The sequence below is a fragment of the Haemaphysalis longicornis genome, unplaced genomic scaffold (genome assembly GCF_048455015.1).
Source record: "Haemaphysalis longicornis isolate Haplotype H1 unplaced genomic scaffold, Haemaphysalis longicornis Haplotype H1 scaffold_7, whole genome shotgun sequence".
NCBI classification, from domain to species: domain Eukaryota; kingdom Metazoa; phylum Arthropoda; class Arachnida; order Ixodida; family Ixodidae; genus Haemaphysalis; species Haemaphysalis longicornis.
Window position 1 is genome coordinate 53,126,150 of NW_027526422.1, and position 21,858 is coordinate 53,148,007.

At 46.8% G+C, this 21,858-nt stretch overlaps 1 protein-coding gene across 1 annotated transcript in view; it reads right to left on the bottom strand.

The window, feature by feature from the left end:
* Positions 1–21,858, bottom strand: part of Sk (small conductance calcium-activated potassium channel) — a 510,824-nt gene that overhangs the window by 102,752 nt on the left and 386,214 nt on the right. The window contains exon 5 of the mRNA XM_077677315.1: positions 10,065–10,160. Coding sequence (XP_077533441.1) covers positions 10,065–10,160 — 96 coding nt within the window. The remainder of the gene's footprint in view (positions 1–10,064; positions 10,161–21,858) is intronic.

Here is a 21,858-nt window from a genome sequence, read left to right on the forward strand (position 1 = left end):
CAAACAAATACTCCAGTATTTCGTCCGTGTCTTTTGGCGCCTTTGTAAACATGAACTTAAAGCAAATCGCCCGTCTTACTCTTCTGATGAAAGTTACGGCCTCCCTCCCCTATGAATGCTTTACACTTATGAACAGACATTTCATTCTCCTGGTTGGAATCAGCAGAGACAACTTGTCCGATATAGTTATATTCATCCGCCTATCCACACACTTATCACCAAAGGCATTCTGTATGAATGAGTAACATTTATTTAGATTTATTTGGATTGACATTTAACTCTTCAACTGAACTTCGTGGGTGTAGTTCTAGATGATTTTTTTAACGCGATAGTGTTTTATTCCTAGATACACCAAGATTCGACTGACGTCATATCCGTCGCGGAAATGATTCTTTTTAAGCCTGTGGGTCATAAATTAGCAAGTTTGCTTGTTTGTTTATTGAACTTCTGACAATAATATTGCCAAGAATAAAGTGCCATAGGAATGTGATCAGGGGCGGTATTCTCGTAACTGTCCCTTTTGAAAACTTCCCTTTTGCGTCCCTTTCATCGTGACGTACTTCCGGTTAAGCAGTGGGCTTTTGATTAAAATACCGTAACTGTTCTTGCAAGCGCATTTTAAAACTTCACAGCATATCCACGGGGTGAATGATGATGAGTGGGCGAAGCTCCTGAGGGGAAATCACCGGCAAAACCGTGACTCTTCAGTGAAAGTTCGCCCACTACATCTGTGTCCGAACGTAACGTCTAGAAAGTCTCGCTTAAACCGCGCGTCGGCACCTTGGGGCTGAGCTCGCCTGATGCGTTTTGCAGACGCCTCACGAGCTCTCACTGCATCGGGGTCTGCCTGCCGATACGCGCGCTTTCTCGCCGCTTCCCGTTCTCTGACGTTTTGGAGATCCTCTTCGCGCCGCAGCCGTGCCGCTTCGCGTACGGCAGGGTCCTCGCGCCGTTGCCGTGACGCTTGGGCCTCTCGTTCTCGAACGCTGGGATCTTGGCGGCGTCGTCGCGCAGCCAGACGACACGCTTCGGCCTCCCGCTCTCGTACGGCAGGATCTTGGCGGCGGCGTCACGCAGCTTCACGGAGCGCTTCTGCCTCGCGGGCTCGCACATCTGCAGCCTTATCCATCGGGCGACTCCGAGCGCGCGCCAACAGCGAACGGATTTTATTACAACGCTCCCCGCCATCTAGTAAACAATCCAAGAACTAAACTAGAGGTAGCCACGCCATCTAGTAAACAATCCAAGCGCATCTTTTCATCATATACAAGTACCGCCATCTAGTAAACAATCCAAGAACTAAACTAGAGGTAGCCACGCCATCTAGTAAACAATCCAAGAACTAAACTAGAGGTGGCTACATACATACGTCGAGGATGGACAGACCCACGCCTTAAGGAGCTTCGCCCCTAAAAACTGAAACCGTATCAGAGTATCTTTTATGTGTTTATTGTTCCGCGAGCGAACCAAGAATAAGGCGGCGAAAAATCGTCTGCTCCAAATCGTCTGCTCCGGGTAGCCCCGGTTCATAGCTCCGCTGTGCTTGCATGGCGTCACATCCGGGTGTTCGCTTTTAGCCAATCAGGGCTCGCTTTTTGAAAGGGACACAAAAGGCACAAAACATGGGAATACCGCCCCAGGAGCGGGATTTCTATGTTTTGTCCCTTTTGCGTCCCTTTCAAAAGTGTCCCTTTTGGCGAGCCCTGATTGGCTAAAAGCAAACAACCGAAAGTGACGTAACGCAAGCGCAACAAACCTACTGCCAACGCCCACTGCATAACCGGAAGTACGTCACGATGAAAGAGACTCTAAAGGGACGTTTTCAAAAGGGACAGTTACGAGAATACCGCCCCAGGTGAGTCCCCCTTAAAGGGACACTGAGGGCAACTAGCTAATTTTGGTTCATACGAAAATTCAACTCCATCGTAGCTGTCTCAGCGCTTATTCGGCGGTGAAAGACGTCTTAATAGCCAAGAAATTATCAATTGAAAAACGTATTTCTTCCTTAGCGCCATTTCATGACGTTTCGAGTGACGGAAAGGGTGACAGAAAGCGAGTGAGACAGCGGTGTGCTCTAACAGGAAAACTAAATCCTACCAGGAGAACCATCGCGGCCGCAGGAGCCACTGGTTGCACTCTAGGAGCATACGACAGAACAACTTGCCCGCCCTTCACGTCCATATACCTGCCGCTCTGTGCGCTCCAATCTTGGTGCAGCGCGGGACACGCGATGGTGGCTGTGTGAATGTTCCGCGCGGCCTTTTACTTTACATAAAAAACATCTAGTGGCGGTCGGCATGGCCTAGAAAATTACGATAAAATGTTTACGTACTTACTTAAGTGATTTTTTAAACACGAAAGTGTTTTATGCCGGGATACACCAAGATTTCACCGACGTCATATCCGTCACGGAAATGACGCCAGTACACCTTTGCCGAAGCTAATCACCAGAAGGACGTCGGTCGCCAAGCACACCCACAAGACAGCCGCCGACCCGCAAATCATGCCCAGCTGCAGATTTCGCTGCACATTTCACTTTCGTTTTTTAGCGATTTCTATGACAGAGGAATCAACCACAGCTTCTTTACATTTGTTCTTTAAACTACCAGAACAAGACAGTGTCGTCCGCAATTCTCAAGCTACCTAAATATTTTAATCTAATTTCCTCCCAGAGTTCCCGTAATAAAGCTTCTTGAATGCTCACTCCAGATAGGCTGCGAACAAGCAGGGAAGAATAGTGTCTCCTTGCTTCACACGCTTTATGATACAAACCTTTTACCCTCCTTGTGAAGGATTATCTTGCCTTTGCATCGTTTGTACTTGTCTCCTAAGAGTCTTATCTAAGTCGCCGTTACTTCCTAGTTTCTCAATGCTTTCAGTACTGCGTCGGTGTCTACAAAATCAAGAACACACCCTTCTTTTGTTACATGTATTGCATGCGAATGGATGCGAATTGCATGCGAATGGATCCATTAGGCTCCGCCAATTTCTATATCACCTGGTTGCTGGCAATAATGTGAGGATCTGTTGAGTACTCTTTCTAAATCCAACCTGTTCTCTCACTTGATGGAAATCCATGGTGTCGTTTTTGCAGTTACGTGTTACATTGGGCAACAACTGCTTTACAACAGCGAGTCAGCTGACGGCTCTGTAATTGAAAGCTCTTTGACACCATTTTTGTAGTGAATTTGAATCACGCCGGAGTTTTTCAAGGCCACGGGTACCTTTTATGCAACTGGACCTACTGAGAATATTGTTTAGACCAACAATATTTTAAAAACGAGCACGCAAATGAGATTTGTTGCATAAGACCATTTTGGGGGATAACTAGCAGACGGGATTGTGTTTCCCCCAAAAAGAAGCAAATCAGCACAAAACCCTCAGAGAATTTTCAAACCAAAATGTAAATGAAAGAAACATAGAACAATTTCAATGGTAGGGGCCGAAGTACCATTGTCTTTGAGTTCTACAATACCTAAAAAAAGCAGAAACTAAAACTTGCGGCCTAATAACATTTCGAGAGTAAGAAGAAAGTAGCGGACAAGATCGTTTGCAACACAAAAGCGCCACAACCTCACAAATGTTTGAGGTCGCACGTGTCAAGGCAAGAAATAAAAAAAAGAGCAAACTACCCTTTCATTGTAGAAAAACAACGTTACATTGTTATTTTGTCGTCAGAACACGCATTTTATTTCTCAATTTCAGGTAGTGAAAACTGGCTACAACATACTTCGTTTTATTTTATTGTTAGGTTTGATACACCCCCTGTGCATGCGCCCACCTTTTAAAATGAAATTTAGAGTTCGAAACCCGTCGATTAAAAAAAATCGAAGTGCTTAAAATTTTTAGGTTTGTTGGCTTGAACACCTTTCAAAGTCTCGCCCTTGTCGGTTCCGAACGAAGCAAAGGCCGTGAATAAACACCTACAAAGCGGATACTGACGCGAGGACAGGTGAAACAGTGCCTGTCAACGCCGCAAGTGTCGCAGCTGTTTTTGACACGCATCGATTTGTCGTGCACGTCCCTGTTTTTGTCGTACACCTACACGCGAGACAGAGTCTTCGAAAGAAGCTGCAAGCAACCCCCGGAAAAAGAAGGCTAGAATGTTTCTATCAATCGAGAATGTGAACAGCGCGGAACTTACGCCACTCGCAGGTCCCCCGTAGTGTAGCTAACAATTCCAATACGGGCTCGCGAGCGCTGACAGGTCGAGGAACGAAATGAAAAGCATGATTTGAGAAAGATAGCTAAATTGATTCGGCCTTCCATCTCTACGTCTCTCTCTCGAACACGCCCGAACACGCACGCACGCACATGTGTGTTTACTTTTTTTTTTGTTTGGTTAATACTGAATTTTGTTATTCAGCACGATGAAAGTGCACAGTTTGTAAGATCGCTGTCGCTCAAAATACGTACGTCTGATTTTGTCGATTGACTCAAGTACGTCACAGTTGCAAATAGTTTTATGATTTCGAAGTCACTTGCTTAATTTGTTGCGCGCTTAATAATTGCAAACAATAAAAAAATCTAACTATTTCCTTCTTCAATTTGTTTACCGCGTTCTGCTGCGTTTTATTCCATTTCATTATACAGCTGCCCACCCACAGGGGTCGGTTGTCACAAAGGCACGTCATGCTAAAACAGCTTTGGTAGTTAGGCCCGGACTACACAGTTTATATGCGTAGTTACGGGCTCAATTCAGTGTCCTCCTTTCGATGAACCCCTCTCAAAATAGCGACCTCTAGAAGCTTCTCCTGTAAAGCATGCTCCGTTGTAGAATGACCCTTGATGAGGGAAAGCAATCGGTCAAGGCAGAAGGATTGTGGTGAAAAGGGTTCTTAAAAACAAAGCTGGTACATCATTTTCGCTCCATAGTCACAAGCAAAAAAAGTGTGAGAATGGTATTTTTTAGAAATCCTGAGTGTTAGGTTTGCAGGTAGGACAAAAAAAAAATCGCCACATACCACGCGCGTGAAGCAGAATCACAAATTACGATCTTCACAGGGCTGCACCTAGCAGCGGAGCAACAGAAGCGCTAAATACGTTAATTCCACCGGCAAAGCCTGAGTGTGTGGGCCTCTGGGGTCTAATAACCTGAATAATAATAACCCGAATACTGAATACTACTGGGGTCTAATAACCTGTGAGTACTTGGATATCTTATAAACATTAATGCCTTAAAATAGCGCCTGAAAACTGCAAAAACAGTGGTCGACCAATTCATGTTCACAATTACGACGTACTTAAACATTTAAACGTTCGTGCCTGAGTGCCTGCTACGCGGATGGTCCCATATGAGTTACAAACATTGTCATGATCCTTGTCGCGGTGTTGCTGTAATGTGTAAATATCGTGCTATGTTCAGCCGAGATACAGCTACAACTACTGTACGCGGCTGCTACTAGAACGGCTTCTGGGTTTCATTTAATTGCTGTATTGACTGAAGCTCGTTGACGACGGTGGGATTACAACACAAGTTAACGTATAAGCCTCATTGTGTATACTGGAGAAAGCACGTCGGAGGTTCAACTATAGGAAATTTGATGGGCGTGTACCAAAATATGTTCATGCGCAGGACGGTTACTGCCTCGTTGGGAAACCTAAGCTGGCTAACCAAATAGCATGGTGCGCACGCACGCACGCACGCGCACGCACACGCACGCGCACGCACTCACACGCCACGCACGCACCCACTTACCCACACACAAACACGCACGCGCACGCACACACACACGCATGTGCACAAAGCGATACAACTGAATTTCTGACGTATTTGTATGTCACCAATACGCTACAGACACTGCGAATGTCCGAACATTCGATGAAAGCGTGGCACTGCCGCATTGATGACAGTCGACAAATTTCACCGCTGGCACGTATTACACGCTGTAACGTACGACAGAGGACGTTACCGCCTGCCGCCACCACTTTTAACATGACCTTGAATAGCTGTCTTCCTCTAACGCGGATGATACTTCGCATGCCGCCGCTGTTAGCAACACGATCGTCGCAGTTTATGGTGCGAAGAAAACGGGTGCGTTAATGCTCGGCACCGTCCCCAGAAGACGCTAGCGGCAGGCGGGCGTAGCGCGTAACGTAGTAGCTATACTTCATCCTGAGCCTGTTTGCGCTCGGCGGAGCGTTGCATATCCTACTGGAAAAGCCCCACGCACGCGCGCATCAATAATTGGGCGCGCCTCCGACCTTGCGTTCAGGGCCGGCTAGCTTTTGTGATGCTGTTTTTTCTAAGCAACGACGAAGAAAAAAAGCAAACAAAGAAAGGCTGGCGCTAAAATAGAACGACATACGATGTAAAAGCGGCAGATAAAAGCGGCCGCTTTTGATATTCCCCGCTCGTGTATATTTCACGGGCAATCATGGCTGGTCTTGTCTTCCCGGCACAGTTCAAAAAGCCGGAAGGAAAGAAATCGAGCGGAGAAAGTGTATTCCACTGGTGCGGAGTACGTTTTTGAGAACGTTCACGACTGTGACTTCCTTTATAAGCCGGCCGTGTAAAGAACAAGAGTTTGAGAAACGAAAAGTGTTTGACTATATTGGCAAGACTGAGGTTATCTGCCTGCCGCTTTCGCTTATTATGCAACGTTTCGGACTTGCGCTCTAGCCCCGCCTTCATGAGAAGGTTCCTTTAAACGATAAAAAAGAAAAATTGAGGGTCGTTCTGCAAAGTGAACCCGCATTTCTCTTGATCGTGCTCTGATTTATACGGTCAGTGTTTATCAAATTATTTTCTCATTGCTTACCTATTTGTTTGTCTTATTGTTTGTCTAAATATTTATGCTGCGCTCTAGCGGGGGGAGCACCGCTTTGCTATGCAGGGTAGCATGTGACGCATTTCGAACGCTACCATCCTCAGCGCCACACACCGACTATACTGGGCACTGACAAGCAACGCATTTTAGGGGAGAAGCACCTTAGGTCCTCGATCTGTCCGGGGCTTGGCGTCCGTGTACACAGTGTTGTGCAAGCGCGAGGAGCATTGGATTGGATTGGATTGAAATGAATTCGATTGAAGTGGATTGGATTGGATTGGATTGCATTGGAATTGTATATAGTGTACACACGCGTTGTCACTCATTTAAATGCGCGAGTGGGCAATTCCACGGGTGATTTACGGTAAGAACGATCCCCAGTGCTTCGCCCACTCGTCATGATTCACTTCGTGGAGATGTGTGAATTGTTTCTTTGTCGCGCGACAGTTTTAAGTGCAGGGCACTTTAGGGGCCCGGCTTGTCGTCGTAGCTCGTCCGGCTTCACGCTCCCAAAGAGAGGCCTCGTAAATAAAACCGCTTTCCCTGGTCGTGAACCTGGGTCCCTCGCGTTAGAAAGCGGATGCCCATCTCATTGCGCCACAGAGACACACGCTACCCATATGCAAAGTCTTGGGGTTGATCTTTGCGCTGCTCCGTAGCCACGGACGCTGCCGTTACTAGGCCGAAAATAAGTGCACAATAATATGAAATAAAGAAAATGCCGTGAATGAACGCATTAATTACAACAAATGAATACAAACTCAATTCAGTGTCTTCTTATAGGTCTTTTCAGGTGCTGCGGTGTCCTCTCCTGATAACTTTCGGTATCAACGCCAGGCTGATACCGAAATTAGTCAATAGAGGGTGCCACAGTCCCTCTTGGCGGGCTCCGCACTTCCACCAGCTTTCACGTTGAGTGGAAATGCTTTAATTGCTTTTTTATTTCTGTATGACCCTACACGTTGCCTATAAACGGCGCCTGCCATTGTATAATGAAATAGAGAGTGTTTCAAGCGAGCTTCATGCACCCGAGACATACCCCCATGTCTCGAATCTTTAGAGCGAAGCCACACGTGCTCTCACGTAAAACATGATGAGAACCTGCCTTAGAGTTATCATTATCAAGTACGATTCCCCTATGGGAGTGAGTGTGAAATACAGTAGCTGGTCGTAAACGGGCATACAACTGTGGTTTTTAGGGGAAAAAAAGATTGCATTTGGACACACTCGGGACAGGGAGGCATTAAGGAGGGACATTTCTCCTGTCTGTCTCTGGTTTAACTCTGGATATCTAGAAAATCATAATTGTCGTTCAGATCCTAAACCGAAAAAAAAAGAAACGGTCGCAAAACTTCTCTCTGGCTTCGAGCCAAATGGTCCTTTTCATGCATCAGCAATGACAAAATGTGGCAGCCCATGCTAAAGCGCTGCCGCGCAAACGTTTGCTGAAATAGTGCAAATGAATAATCCGAACGCTAGTATGTTTAGTGGGTTATGAATTTCCCCCACAGCAATAAGCTAATGTCCGCTCACATCGAGCAGAGGACTTCCTCTAATGTGAACCATAAACGCGATGATTAATCCCCCCCCCAAAAAAAAAAGTTCAGACGAAAAATCGAGGAAACGAGGCCTATAGTGAAAATCCAGCTCGATGGAAGAGTGGCCACTCGGGGGCCGGTATTGAATCGATGGCCGACACACCTACGCAGAAGGACAGTTGAACAATTTCCTGCAAACAGACCAAATGAAAACAGACGACAGCAACAAGAAAAACGAATAAACAGCGCTGTCATTCAAGAAGGTGGCAGCTGCCAAGCAGCCAAGGGACGCGGAAGGGGAGAGCAGCCTCTCCGGAGACAGGACAGAGGAAGAGGGGGACGTGGAGGAAAAGCGAATGGAAAGAAAGGGAGCCAGGCGCTTTTAGTGAGATGAGCACGCCTGTGCGTGAGTACGCGTTCCCGTTATACCGCGTCGGTGCACCCAGCCCGGACTATGCGCTTAGCGACGGAGGGATATATGGCCAGGAAAGGAGGGAGGGGAAGCTAACCAACGCGCACGCCTCGCGAATGAAGCGTGGGAATTCGGGAAAATTCATTTGCGAGCACTGCGAGCGTCCGTGCGCTCGCCGGTTCCCGCTTCACTCACTGGCGGCTAAGCCGGCAGGAGAGAGGGGCGGGGCGAGTAAGACTGACTGACTGGCGCGTCTGGCGACTGCGGGGAGCCACGCTGGGGATTTTCTGATGCAGCTATTCTTCGCCGGTCCGGACTGCCGGTACAGTCGACGCGAGGTGTTGCGTTGCACGTGGTGGACTGCACGATCCGGCGAAGTTTGCATTAAACCGATCAATACTGAAGCGTCCACAGACAATATATCTTTAAACCGTAGTCCTTTGTAAGAAAAGGAATTCTTTACTTTTTAGTAGCGAAGCTGTTTAGCAAGTCGTAATTTTTCGTTTCCGCAGTTAAAAATACCAAGAAATTGCCGAGCGGGCACACGTGAGCGCGAGGACGTGAGCTCGGGCCACGTGGCGACCGCACGGCAGTTAACAAAACCAAGAAAATGCCTAGCGCTCATGTGTGTGCGTGCATCGGGAGAACTGCCCAGCGTCCGCTGCGCACGTTTGTCAAGCCAGGCATATCCTATTAGGGAGATTAGCCAAGACTGTGGTGAACGCCCGGTAGGTTAAAAAAAAACCAAGAAAATGCCGAGCGCTCGTTTGTGCGTGTCTCGCGGCGACCGCCCAGCGTCCCCGGCGCACTTTGGTCAAGCCAAGCATACCCACTTAGGGAGATTGGACAAAACTAGCAAAAAAAGAGAAAAAACCTCAATGTTCGGAACACTTGCTCGGAACGAGAAAGAGACGTCATAGCATACACCTCTCCAAGGTGATGTCTAATGATTATCATTTCCAAAAAATGAAGGTAGCTTACACATAGCGACAATGATGACTCATTGTTATTTGCTCCTAAAATTCTACAGAGCTTTCTTTCGCTCAATAAACAAATCGCTCAAAGTCCAAAGAACATGGTTGCAGCCGTTTGTAATGTAGAAATTGGACGTTGTTGATGTCTCGTTAAGTTGCTAAACATTCGTTATTGCGGTGCAGAGTTCGGGGTGGTGGAGTTTTCACTCGCAAAACAAAAACGAATACAAAAAGCCACTACAGGGCCATTGTATGAAACGAATGTCAGTGAAGGTAGGGGTGAATGATAGCGTACGCTGTAAAAAAATTAAACAGCGGCTGTAGTCAGGGGAAGGGGGGGGGGTGGATAATGAAATCTGGAGGTTCTCACCTGAACTTCTAAGGCATGGTAGGCTACTATGAGACCCAGCAGCATGATGGTAGACACGGTGATGAGAGTTTTTACCGCCATCGAGTACACCGAGTTCTGAAAAGACAGAAAAGGGAAAAGAAAAATTAGGAGGACGTTAATAAAGGCGGAGTGAGACGCTTCGTGAACTTTGGTTTGTCATGCTGTCATGCGCAGACTTGATAATTAAGCCCGGTGTTTGTTTTTTCTTTATGTATTAATGTGCCCACGTATATTAGGCAACATTAGTTATCTTCATTAGGTACGAGTGACACATCGGGGGGAGCTATCCATATAGCCATTACTGAAAAGGTGCTTCGTTGGAGTTGAATGTTTCGATCCTCCCTGACTTTACACTTTCACGATTTATTTTTCGCTTTTTTCGCGTTTGTTCTTGCCGTTTCCGCTCGAAAAATTATTCTGGAGTATTTTGCCATTCTCTTTAGCAGAACGCAAGAAAAAGAGCTCCTTTAGGAAATGGAGCACAGCGTTTCGCCATCAATATTACTCTCGCAGGCAAACAGCTATTTTCGAGCCGCTAAAACGCGGCTGCAAAAGTTTTTCCATACATCCCCTCTTAAGAAAACAGCAGGCGAAAACATGGCTCGTCTCCTGAAATACGTCGTCGATACTGTTTTTATTTTTGTTGGGCGCCAGATGCACGAAAGTGTTCAGCGGTTCGAAAAGGCGCATAAAAAATAAAAGAGAGAAGAGTATACGCGTAAAGCTTTCGTTCCGTTTTCTGTTATCTTGGGCTCTGCTCCACGAGGGCCTCCATTTTGTGTTTTTACGTCCAGGAGCATATTCGGCACGCAGACGCAATAATGTGTAGGGCGGCGTTTTCGTCGCGGACACTCTCGAAAGCGCGATGACAGGTTATGTATCCCCGCACTGAATGCAAAGCAGGCACTGCCTGCGCATCCGAGATGTGCGGAGAAGCACCCCGCGGAATATCGATGGCGATGGGGCACCCGGTTGTCGCTGCTTTGCGCGTCCACTTGTAGCACACGTCACGCAGCTTCGTGCTGAAATGCCAGCCTCGACGCCGTGCGGCGGATGGGCAACCCCTATCATGCACGCGAGAACACAGGCGAGGAGCTGTCGAAACTTCTAAGCCCGTGTGTGCCATTGATTATGCAGTGTTGCAATGACTGACACAATAGGATACTAGTCATACTTGTCTTGGAGTACAGCTGAAGAACTTGAACATAAACGAATGGGATTGCGAGCTCTGTGAAGCTTCATGAGAACCAAGATTTCAACGCCATGTGCAATTCGAGGCGTTATTTTTTGCCTACCAATCACGACTTCAGCAACGCGGTTGAGATATGACTAAACTTTATATATATATATATATATATATATATATATATATATATATATATATATATATATATATATATATATATATATATATATATATATATATATATCCCTATGTCCCTAGAGAAGGCAACGTTAGCGTTGCAGGAAGCGGCAGAAAGTTAGATGGGCAGATGAGATCAATAGGTTTGCGGGGATAAGTTGGTCGCAGTTAGCACAGGACCGGGGTAATTGGAGATTAATGGGAGAGGCCTTTGCCCTGCAGTGGCCGTAGATAGGCTAGTGGGCGCAGTGGGCGTAGATGATGATGATGATATATATATGAAGTTTGCTCTGAAGCGATTAACCATTCCCAGATATAACCTGAGCTTACGACACAACACTTGCTAGCTAGACAGGAGGAAAAAGATGAAGCAGAAAAAAACGAAGAGTATGTTCTACGTACACACACACACACACACACACACACACACACACACACACACACACACACACACACACACACACACACACACACAAACACACACACACACACACACACACACACACACACACATATATATATATATATATATATATATATATATATATATATATATATATATATATATATATATATATATATTGTAGCCAGGGAGATAAGATTAAGTACAAATCCAGAAACGGGGGTTGAGTCCCAGAAGGTGCATGCGCCTGAAGCCAGCTGTGCCGTCTCAATGCTCGGACCTGCGTATGTTTCGGCTCCGCCCCTCGAATAAACACCCTCAACCGGCTACCGGACCGTCGACTGCCTTCTTTACAATATATATATTCGACTGCTGTTAAGTCCAGCGAAGTTAAGCAGCCGACTTGGAATTCCTACGGCACGCGGAACTTGCCTCCCTTTCTTATCCCATCAGAGTGCTAATTAAGTAGAGTACTTGGCACATGAATGCGACAAAGACAAATATTCACGGACATTTTTGTACCTTATATGCATAATTTTCGCTGTTTTTCTTTTTCTCTGTTTTTTGTAAACGCTCCCTCTCCGAAGTCGGCTTTCTTATATGGGCGCATGTTGTGCGAGTCGGCTCTTTTTTTTCAACGGTGACGTTGCTTACATTCTAGGCCTAAACGTATTGAGTGCCTACGTATATGCAAAAGTCAGTAAAAGAACTGGGAAACCTTTTCCCGCAGGCTTTTTTTGTAATTTATGGAATGGAGGAATAGTTAAGGCCAACGCTGCTGGAAATAATAACTGTAAGAGTATTTGAAATGGGGCGAATTTTAGTGCAGGAGCACGCTTGTGTTTCCTGAAATGTGTTATGAAAAATGACAGATTTCGAAATTATAAAAGCCCCGTTTTTTTACACTGTGCCCGAACAAAAGAAAAAAGAAAGTAGTTTTTGTATCGATGAGCTCTTGTCGGTAGGCGTACGGAGTTCATTTAAAATATTCTGTGCGTGAAGTCTTTGCTCAGGTTTGTATGCAGCTTTTGGAGGAAAGAGAGTTACAACCACGAGAATGAAAGGAGCTTTCCAGCTCCGGTCTCGATTCCCAGCTTACGCTGGTGGAAAGGGCTGTGGCGGCAGAGGTCTCAAATGGAGTCCTGCACTGAAAACCATTTAAAAGACATGAGTTTGCCCTCGATGACGTGCCCAACATTAAAAAAAAATTTACCACCTTCCCGTGGGGCAACTCTGAGTGGTATGCGAAGCAGTCATGGGGTCGACTCAAGTTCCCATTAGTTTTAAGTTCGATCGTGGCGTTGCGGGAGGAGAATGAGGGGAGCGGAGCGCGCGCGCCCGTCATTTATACCGCGGAGCTACAGTGGTGCCCCCAGCGCAGTATGTAGCGACTACCTTCGCGCCTCTAACCCTAAGCTGCTTCGCATTATCGCGCGCGGAGCCGCAGGTGTTGCCATTCGTTGCGCAATCCCGGAGAGGAGAGGAGCGTCGGAGAGGAGAGGAGGAATGCCGGAGAGGAGAGGAGGGGGAGGAGGACGCGCATGCGCAGTGTGAGTGTGGACGCCGCACAAGGGGACGCACAACGGTGGACGCACAGCGGCGGAGGGAACAGGCGCGACCATAAGCTGCTCCGCATCTAAAAAAAGAATTATGAGAGCCAAATATGTAAGAATGACGGATTTGCATTTTACTTAGTTGCTACAAATGTTTGTTTATTTTCTGGCAAAATATGACTTAAGGGGGCCAGTTTGGCCTAGTTATGTATTTGTTCGTATGTATGGAGATCTAATTCAACCTATGCAGAGATGCGCACAAAATTGTTATGGCTATTTTATTGATTTTATGCAATTTTAACTACGAGATATGCTGAATACTTTTGGTTTTTATCCCTTTATTGAAATAACTGTTGAACGTAATGTTCTTCGTTCATTAGTCCGACTACTAATTGGCCAACTGCTGTTGTTTCTAGCCCGAAAAGAAGATTTAGCGCATTAAAGACTCGGACGGCGAATGGACAGGGCTAGCGCCCTTCCTGCCCATCCGCCGTCGGTGTGTTAAATGCGCTAAAGCTTCTTTCCGTAATAATGAACCAACTCGCCAACATACGGTTTTACTCTTGTTTCAAGATTTTTAACATTTTCTTGCTTTGAAATTGTTAGTACATTTCCCCGATGTTTTTTCTTTCTCATTTTTTTTTGAGCACCAACTCTCAGGAGTATTTGTGACTGCTCCTAATAAGTCATGATGACTCTTAATAAATCGTGAGGGTACAGTTCGTGGTGTAGACTGAAGCGGATGCTTTTAGTGGCGTAAATGTGATGTGGCAGACGGGTTCGATTGATAGCGTGGTTAGATCAATGTGAGTTGTGCTGTCGTGGGAAGACGAGTGGGTGAACGCGCGAAAGCGAGAAAATTTGGGGCCGTGTCCGATGAAATGGCTAATATTGGCTGTGATGGTGTGGTGGCGGTATAGACATCGGGGGGCTTTCTTCGGGTAGTGTCATTTTCGGGTAGTCTCTGGTGCAGAAGAGGTATTGGTGAAAAACTTGTCAAGGAAGATTTCTTGTGCCCAAGTTAGGTGTTGTGGAATGAAGTTGCTTCGAGGTGTGAGAGATTTGAGACGTTGTCGTTTGGGTTGCTTATATTTACAGAGCCTGAATGCGGGAAGGGGAGGGGAGTTATCGTTGGGGTAGATGGGCCAGGGGTAGTTCGAGGCAGGCAAGCCCGGGGGTCCATGGAAGGCCGTAGTGAGAAGGGCCGCCTCGTGGCAATAGTAACGTGAGCTGCTGGGTACCCAAGAGGCAAGGGCGGCTCGTTAGCGACTGGGGTTTCCGTCAGTCAGGATTTGGTAGCCTGGACTGTAGGGTGGGTGAACTTTGGATGCGAATGTTCCTTCGTAAGCACCGGTTAGGATGCCGAGTTTGGTGGGAATGAGGATAACATAACTGTACATGATGTAGCCGAGGGCGTCTCGAATGGCGATGGGCATCACGTACACTGAAGTAATGCTCGAAATGCGGTGATATTGGGCGCCCATGATGGAGAAGTCCCCCTGGCTGACCTGCCTTGTGCTGTGGCTAGCGTTGGAGTAAGCGTCGATCTCACCGCGTTGTATGGTTGCGGTAAGGAAACGGCAGCGTTGTCGTCTAAGCCCAAATTAAGAACGTGGGACGGGTTACGAGGCGAACGTTTCTGGAAAGTGAAGATGCTGGCAAATTAGGTAAAAGATCACGGGTTCATTGGTCTCATGCACTCAAGAGTATACATTTATGGGTGAGTTTTTTATTTAATTTGTAAAGATCCGTTTGTTCCTGAATGTAGCGGTCGGTTGGACGGAGGGCAGCTGCTTGCTATAGCGTTGCAATTGACGTGATAAGGAGGAGGCCAGTGATGGCGCGTAGTTATCCTCGTTGTCGGTCAAGACAGAATAAAAACAGCGTTGACAGGACAAAAACAATCTGGATATTCCTAAATCAGTCACTCCTATTCTATTACTGGAAAGTGGGTGACACCAAAAATATTTATATTGAAGACAGGGTTCGTAGATCCTCTCCTCAAGGGAGAATGAGTGATCGATGACCGTCACCACCGAAATTGGAGTCACAGCATAATGATGAGAGAGAGAGAGAGAGAGAGAGAGAGAGAGAGAGAGAGAGAGAGAGAGAGAGAGAGAGAGAGAGAGAGAGAGAGAGAGAGAGAGAGAGAGAGAGAGAGAGAGAGATAATTCTTTCAACGTAGAAGTTGCAGATGATGCATGATGCCTCCGTAAAGCACGCATCACCTGAAAAGGAGCTATTAGCGCGTTTCATATCTGCTTTATCTTTTCCTTTTTATTATTTGCGAGGACAATTAACGAATGCTGCCTTGACAAAGGTACACGATTTGACGTCAATGCTAGCATCTTAGTAGGTAGGTAAAATGACGTCCCTTTAGGAGTTAAGTCAGGCCGTGCAGCTGCTCCTGCTATGGCACGCTGATGTAATTTTTGCGGCATAAAGGACTGAAACACAGTACGTAAACAAAAAAAAAAAGCGGACATTAATGCTTCAGTATAATGTAAAAATACCCAAAAGAAAGCTCGTGAAAGCTTTATGGGCGTTTTACAATTTGTGACGTCACACGTGCGACGTCAGCGAGCATGTTTATGGGTAGCCGCCACATTAAAAACGACTCGATGCAAAAGTCGGTCGCGCAATAAATTGATATTTTACGAACTTGCTGCCCTTTCATGTAAACAAAGGCACTGAATGGAGTTTTATGAAAACGACTGGCCCTTCTTTATTTACAACGTTGTTGCTCCGCGCTGTGATCGAAAGGCTGATAAAAGACGACGCCATGCACTCCGCGTTTTATTTTAAGCTACCCTCCGGAAAGAAGAGTTTTAAGCCTCGTAAAGTTAGAACACGCACAGAAGTTGCGGCGCCGTTACGGTTTTGTGCAAAATAGGTTAAGTACAATTAGGGACAAAAAGTACATCGAGTGCCGGTTCGTACGTCACTACGGTTGCGTGAGATACATCTTCTCAAACGAATATGCTGTAATCTAAAAGTGCAATTAGGGCCCGTGACTGCGTAGTAATGAACGCGAAACACAACGTTTATAAGGCACTGAGGGCCGGAACACGTCACCTCGGGGCTGTTGTTTGCAAAATGGGTTGGTTTATTTCGAAACCCCGCTAGTATGGCATTCCGCACTTTCGTTTTTTTTATTCTTTCTGAAGGAGAAAGAGGCGGAGATAGGGAGGATGGGGAGAGAAATAGAGAGGGGGGAGAGAAGGAAGAAGATGGAGAGGCGAGGGTGGGTGGCGCAATTTGGCTGAAACACAGGGCGTCCCGGGTGGTGACGTTGGTGCCACCCGCAACTCGATTCGCGATGCGGCATCTCGTTTCTCGCATGGAATATCTCCGTGCATAACGGAAGGGGTTGTTTTCGCCGCATCGCAGCGCTTGTACTCTGTCTTTCTCCTCCTTTCCCTCCCCTCCGTCTCCTTGCCCTTATCTCCCTCGGCCTCTCCTGCGACCATCGGCACGAAAGTCCCGCATAATGGCGCGCAAACATTCGCTGGCAGTCGGCCAGGGAGCGTTTTGCTAGAGGGTCGGGCGTCACGTGTGAGCAGTGCGGATAGGAAGTACCAAAGGTTGCGAGGAAATGCAAAAAAAAAAAAAATGCACGCAGAAGCATATAGGCACCACAAAGGCAAAAAGGAACGCTGAGACTGCACTCAGCCGTACTACAGAGGCTGGAATAAAAAAAAAGAACAGTGCCTTTTTCTGTGCCGTGCAGGCAAAACGAGCACGACACGAGCAGGCAGAGTCGAGTAGTTCCGCGGTGCCTCTTTAAGCTTTGGTTGGTTTCGTAATACTCACCGAGTGTTTCTTCTTGTTCCGTTCTCTGAGAAATTAGCTCCTACAAGCAAGGACCGGGAACTCACGGCGACAGGGCTGTGGTGCGAGCTGACATCTGCTGCGCTATTTTACTTCTGGTCTGCCCTACTCATCTCTTCCATTTTCTTCGCCCCTCCGGGTACCGCTTTAATGTAAGTAGTTTCCATGCAAATGTGACACAGCTCTTTCGGCATTCATCTGCAGAGTTATTACGAACAGGGAAAGAACGACAGTGATGGAATAATGAATGATGAAAATGGGAGGTTGTCTAACTCTGGGAGTTAGAACAACCGGAATTCGAATTTTTAACACGCCGAATCTACATATACAAAATGGGGCAGTCCCTACCAGTGCAGCGGTTAGTGTAAGTCACCTGGGGACCTCTACAGTGCGACACAAGATGTTGGCACGACAGTTTTTTTTTATTTTCCGCTTCAAACAGAAAAAAAGGTAGCTAAGTTCCAGCATAATCAGTAGAAACGCAATGTTTTCATCGAAATAAGAACATCTGCGCTCTTTCAGTCCGAATCGGAATGAGAAAAGTGAGTATGGTTGGTACGTACGTAGAATTCGATGCAGCATCGAATGTATGTACAATGATGGTTTGCCGCCTCCTGGGGAACTCCTCGTGATATATGAACCCCTGTCGGAGCAGTGCTTGCAGACAGGCATATACTGGGACAAAAAAGGTCCTCGACGAGTCTCGTTTTTCATCGCTTCGCTTGATGGCGTCTCAGCGGCTGCTCTTGCAGGTCGTTCGGCTGGGAGAGTGCGATACCGGAAAAGCATCGCTCAGGCGTCTGCGCCCAAGGGTGGAATCTCGTATACACGCGGCACTCAACATTCTGAGCTTTCTCTACCCACAATGGTGGAAGAATCAACATCACTTGGAACAGGCGTGGTCTTTCGAGAGTTTGGAGTGTCAGCTCGCCATCCCGGGCATTCGCTCGAAGAGACTTGGACCAGTGGCTGAAGCCAGGATGTTAGCATTCGGACGCTCGGACCGGTTGTACGGAGATTGCGGTCACGTGCTTACGGTCGGCTCTGTTGGCTAAATACGAGCGCAGCGGCCTTTCTGATTCCAGGCATGAACGTTTCCTTGGCGCCTCGCATTGACCATTTGATGTCATCCAGAACGGCGGAGCGTATAGCGATTGAGGCGGCCCTGAAAAAGATTGAATCGATTCTGGTGCGGCTTGCGGAAATTCTGACGGATTCCAAGTCAGCCCAACAACTTTTGCAGCTTTGATTTCCCGTATACAGAACTTGCCAACACTCCCCACGTCTCCTTTAGCAGTTATTGGAAAACGGCCCTAGCGTTCGCTTCCAGTGGGTTCCTTCCCGCGTAGCAGTGCTTAGAAACGAAGCCGCGGACAAGTTAGCTCGTGGAGAAAAAATCGTGTACTAGTTTTCTGAAAGTGGCTGGACGAAGAACGACGTGTTTTAAAAACCATCATTAAAAAACCGATCGCTCTAGCGACCACAACACCAACCTTGTGCTACCAAAGGAATGAAGAGGACAGGGACATCATTACTGTTCCGCATCCGGACCAACTCAGCGTGGACACCGGTGTGGCTTCATAAGCTGAACCTTATCTCCTCACCTCTGTGCCCAATGTGTGGATCACAGGTGTCGTCGGACATTTTCTTATGGAGTGCCGAGAGCATGCGACGGGGCGGTCAGTTTTGTTTAAAGAGCTTCCAAGGAGAGCAGCTCCGCATGCCTCTTTGGACGATGCCATTTTTCCTGGAGGCCATTGGATCACAAGGAGAAACATTTTGGGCCTGATCCTTCGGTTATTGAAGGACACAAGTCTCAGTGACTTTTGGTGATTCCCCGCGCATAACGTTGTAAAGTTTCTGATCGGGAAGTAGTTGCCGGCATACCACGCAAGCTAGGTCCGCCCATTAATAGACATCCCCACCACCACTACCATCATGTTAAATGATGGTGACAAATTTGATGCTCATCAAAAAACTCCAGCCCAAAACATTTTGTTTAATGTAGGCCAGCGTCCAGGAGGATGCTCTTAATTTCTTACGGCTGTTTAACACAATAGGCCGCGAACTCTTCGGAGCTATTTCTTCTAGTACTGACGATAAAGCTCGGACTTTGCAGAAGGATTCAGTATGGAAGAACGGCGTCATTAAACATTATTGACCAAACAATTTTATATGCGTACCATCGGGGATAAAATACCAATGAAAAGTTTTGTCGCAGCAAATCATTGTTATGTGCAGCTCCGAGAGCGTGTTCGCGAGTCACGGATACTCGCACCCATGCTTTATTTCAAGAAAAACAGAAAATAAAAAGCGGCAAGCTTCCGGGGTCAACTTTTAAATGATTAGGCGTGCATACCTACAAACGCGCTTATTTTAAGAAAGGGCACACACATTCGCTGGTTTTATAAATGATGTGAAGCACTTGCTAGTAATCGCCTGGTATACGCAGAAGCATGGAACCCGTATTAGATTGATTGATTGTAGGGTTTAACGCGCCGACGCAACGCAGGCGATGAGGCGCGCCGTAGTGGAGGGCTACGGATTAATTTTGACCACCTGGGGATCTTTAACGTGCGCCGAAATCTCGTACACACTGGCGTTTTTGCTTTTCGCCTCCATCAGAAAAGCGGCCGCCGCGGCCGGGAACCGAACCCGCGACCTCGTGCTCAGCAGCGCAACCGTATTAGAACGGAGCCACAAATATCCCACCAACCGGACTTCCTTTCCATCTGTATGAAGCCCCTTTGCAGCTAGTGAAAAATAAAGAAATGACTTAACCCTGCCTTCCCAAACAAAGTTGAGCGAAACGTGAAAGCCTTCTCGCATCAAAACTGTCAAAAGTGCGTCAAAACCTTCGCTCAAATCGCCTTCAAACTTCGCTGAAAGTGCGGTCATCGATCGCGAAGCCTTCAAAGACCCAATTCTCAAACCAAGAACGAACGTTTGCGACGATTTTTCGCGTACTAAGCGCATCTACGAACGATCTAAATGCACACCGATACGTAGTTTATGAGATAAAACTAAACTGTTGTACCCCTTCTTCGTGATCGATGTACTGTCTTATCTAGAACCATTCCTTTTCGCGATTTTCAAGTAACCGTGGTGGCATAATGGAAGATCGGTTTCACGCCAGCGCCGTGTATATAGAGACCTCATCAAAGCTTTTACGTCGACCAATAGGTCTATGGGGAAATGCATTATTGTTTTGACAGGACGCCATCGGTACCCATAAAAAAGCTTTCGCTGCTGCCGGGGATGAAACTGTGTCCTCTAAGTTGCGAATCCAATGCCTTACGGACCAAACTATGCGCCTGCAGGACGCCGTGTGTAAGCAAAAACTTAGACACGATGTCTGCGCAGCCGTCGCTGCTGCAGACTCTGCCACTCACGCTGCATGCCGGGGCGTGAGTGCGCAACTTCAAACCACTCAAAATTAAAAAAAAAAAAAAAACTTGACCTTGACTTTGACAAAGAATTTCTGCAAGAAAATGCGTTTTAGCCGCGTATTTCGCTGTTGCCACACCTAAATCGACCGTAATTTTTTTTACTGCTTTCTCTTCCTTTTTTCCTGTTGTATTTTTGTTGCCGGAAGCACCACTGGTGCCACCTATCACAGATTTGTGCAGTGCTTCCGCGTCTACATTAATATACCACATAAGGAGCCGGGTTATGCTCTCGCTCATTAACCTTAATTTTCACGTTAGTGACGAGATTAAAGAAATGCCCGTGATCACCTTCTAGTGGTTCGTAGCCCGGTTATTTAGCAACGCCCATGATGATGACGACAATGCGTCGTGACGTAAGTACGGGCAAACGTTTCCTTTAAACCCGGCATACGTCTAACATAAGTTAAAAATAGTAAGAAAAACTGCGGAAGCAGTTGTTGGACGCGTTCTAAAGTCCGCTATGACATGCACCCCGCATGCCTCATGAAAGAAAATAGCACAAAGCTGGTACGCAAAGCAACAACGAAAAAATTCGCTGACAGCAAGCTCTCGGTAGCTTCCGCGACGACTGACTCGTCGCAAAGGATAACTCACTGTCCCTCCTGTCGACAAACTCCGCAGCCGGCGGCCCGTACTGGATACAGACAGAGTGGAGAAAGCTGCAGAGTTGCAACATGACCCATTTATTGTCAGGCTGCCAGAAATAGTGCACGCTAGTACAGCGCGTGTGCGTGTCTTTGGTTATCAAGCGAGCACTGCCAAGGTTCAAGAAAAATGACACTGTTTTAATGTCCCTAGTCACTCCATGCTGAGAATGCGTTTTGGGCTGTCGCATGCTTTCTTCCATTAAGGCCCACACAAAGTGTACGACAGCATCCGGTGTAAGAAAATAACATTTAGATTGGGGCTGGTTGCATTGTTATTAAGAATTAGTTGATGACTCGGTGGAATGAAACATAGCTCGACCTGTTATGTAAGTTATGTTCGGAGTTTCGATTCCCATCGCACTGAAGTAACATTGTAATGACGTAGAAAATCTCTAGCGGGCTGTGCTTACTGTTTTAAAAAGTTAACATGCCGTGGCACCGCACATTTTTAACACATTTCGGGAGCGATGTAAGTCAAACAATGAAAAAATCAAAGCCGTTCCACTAATTGTGAAAGCTGTCGGAAG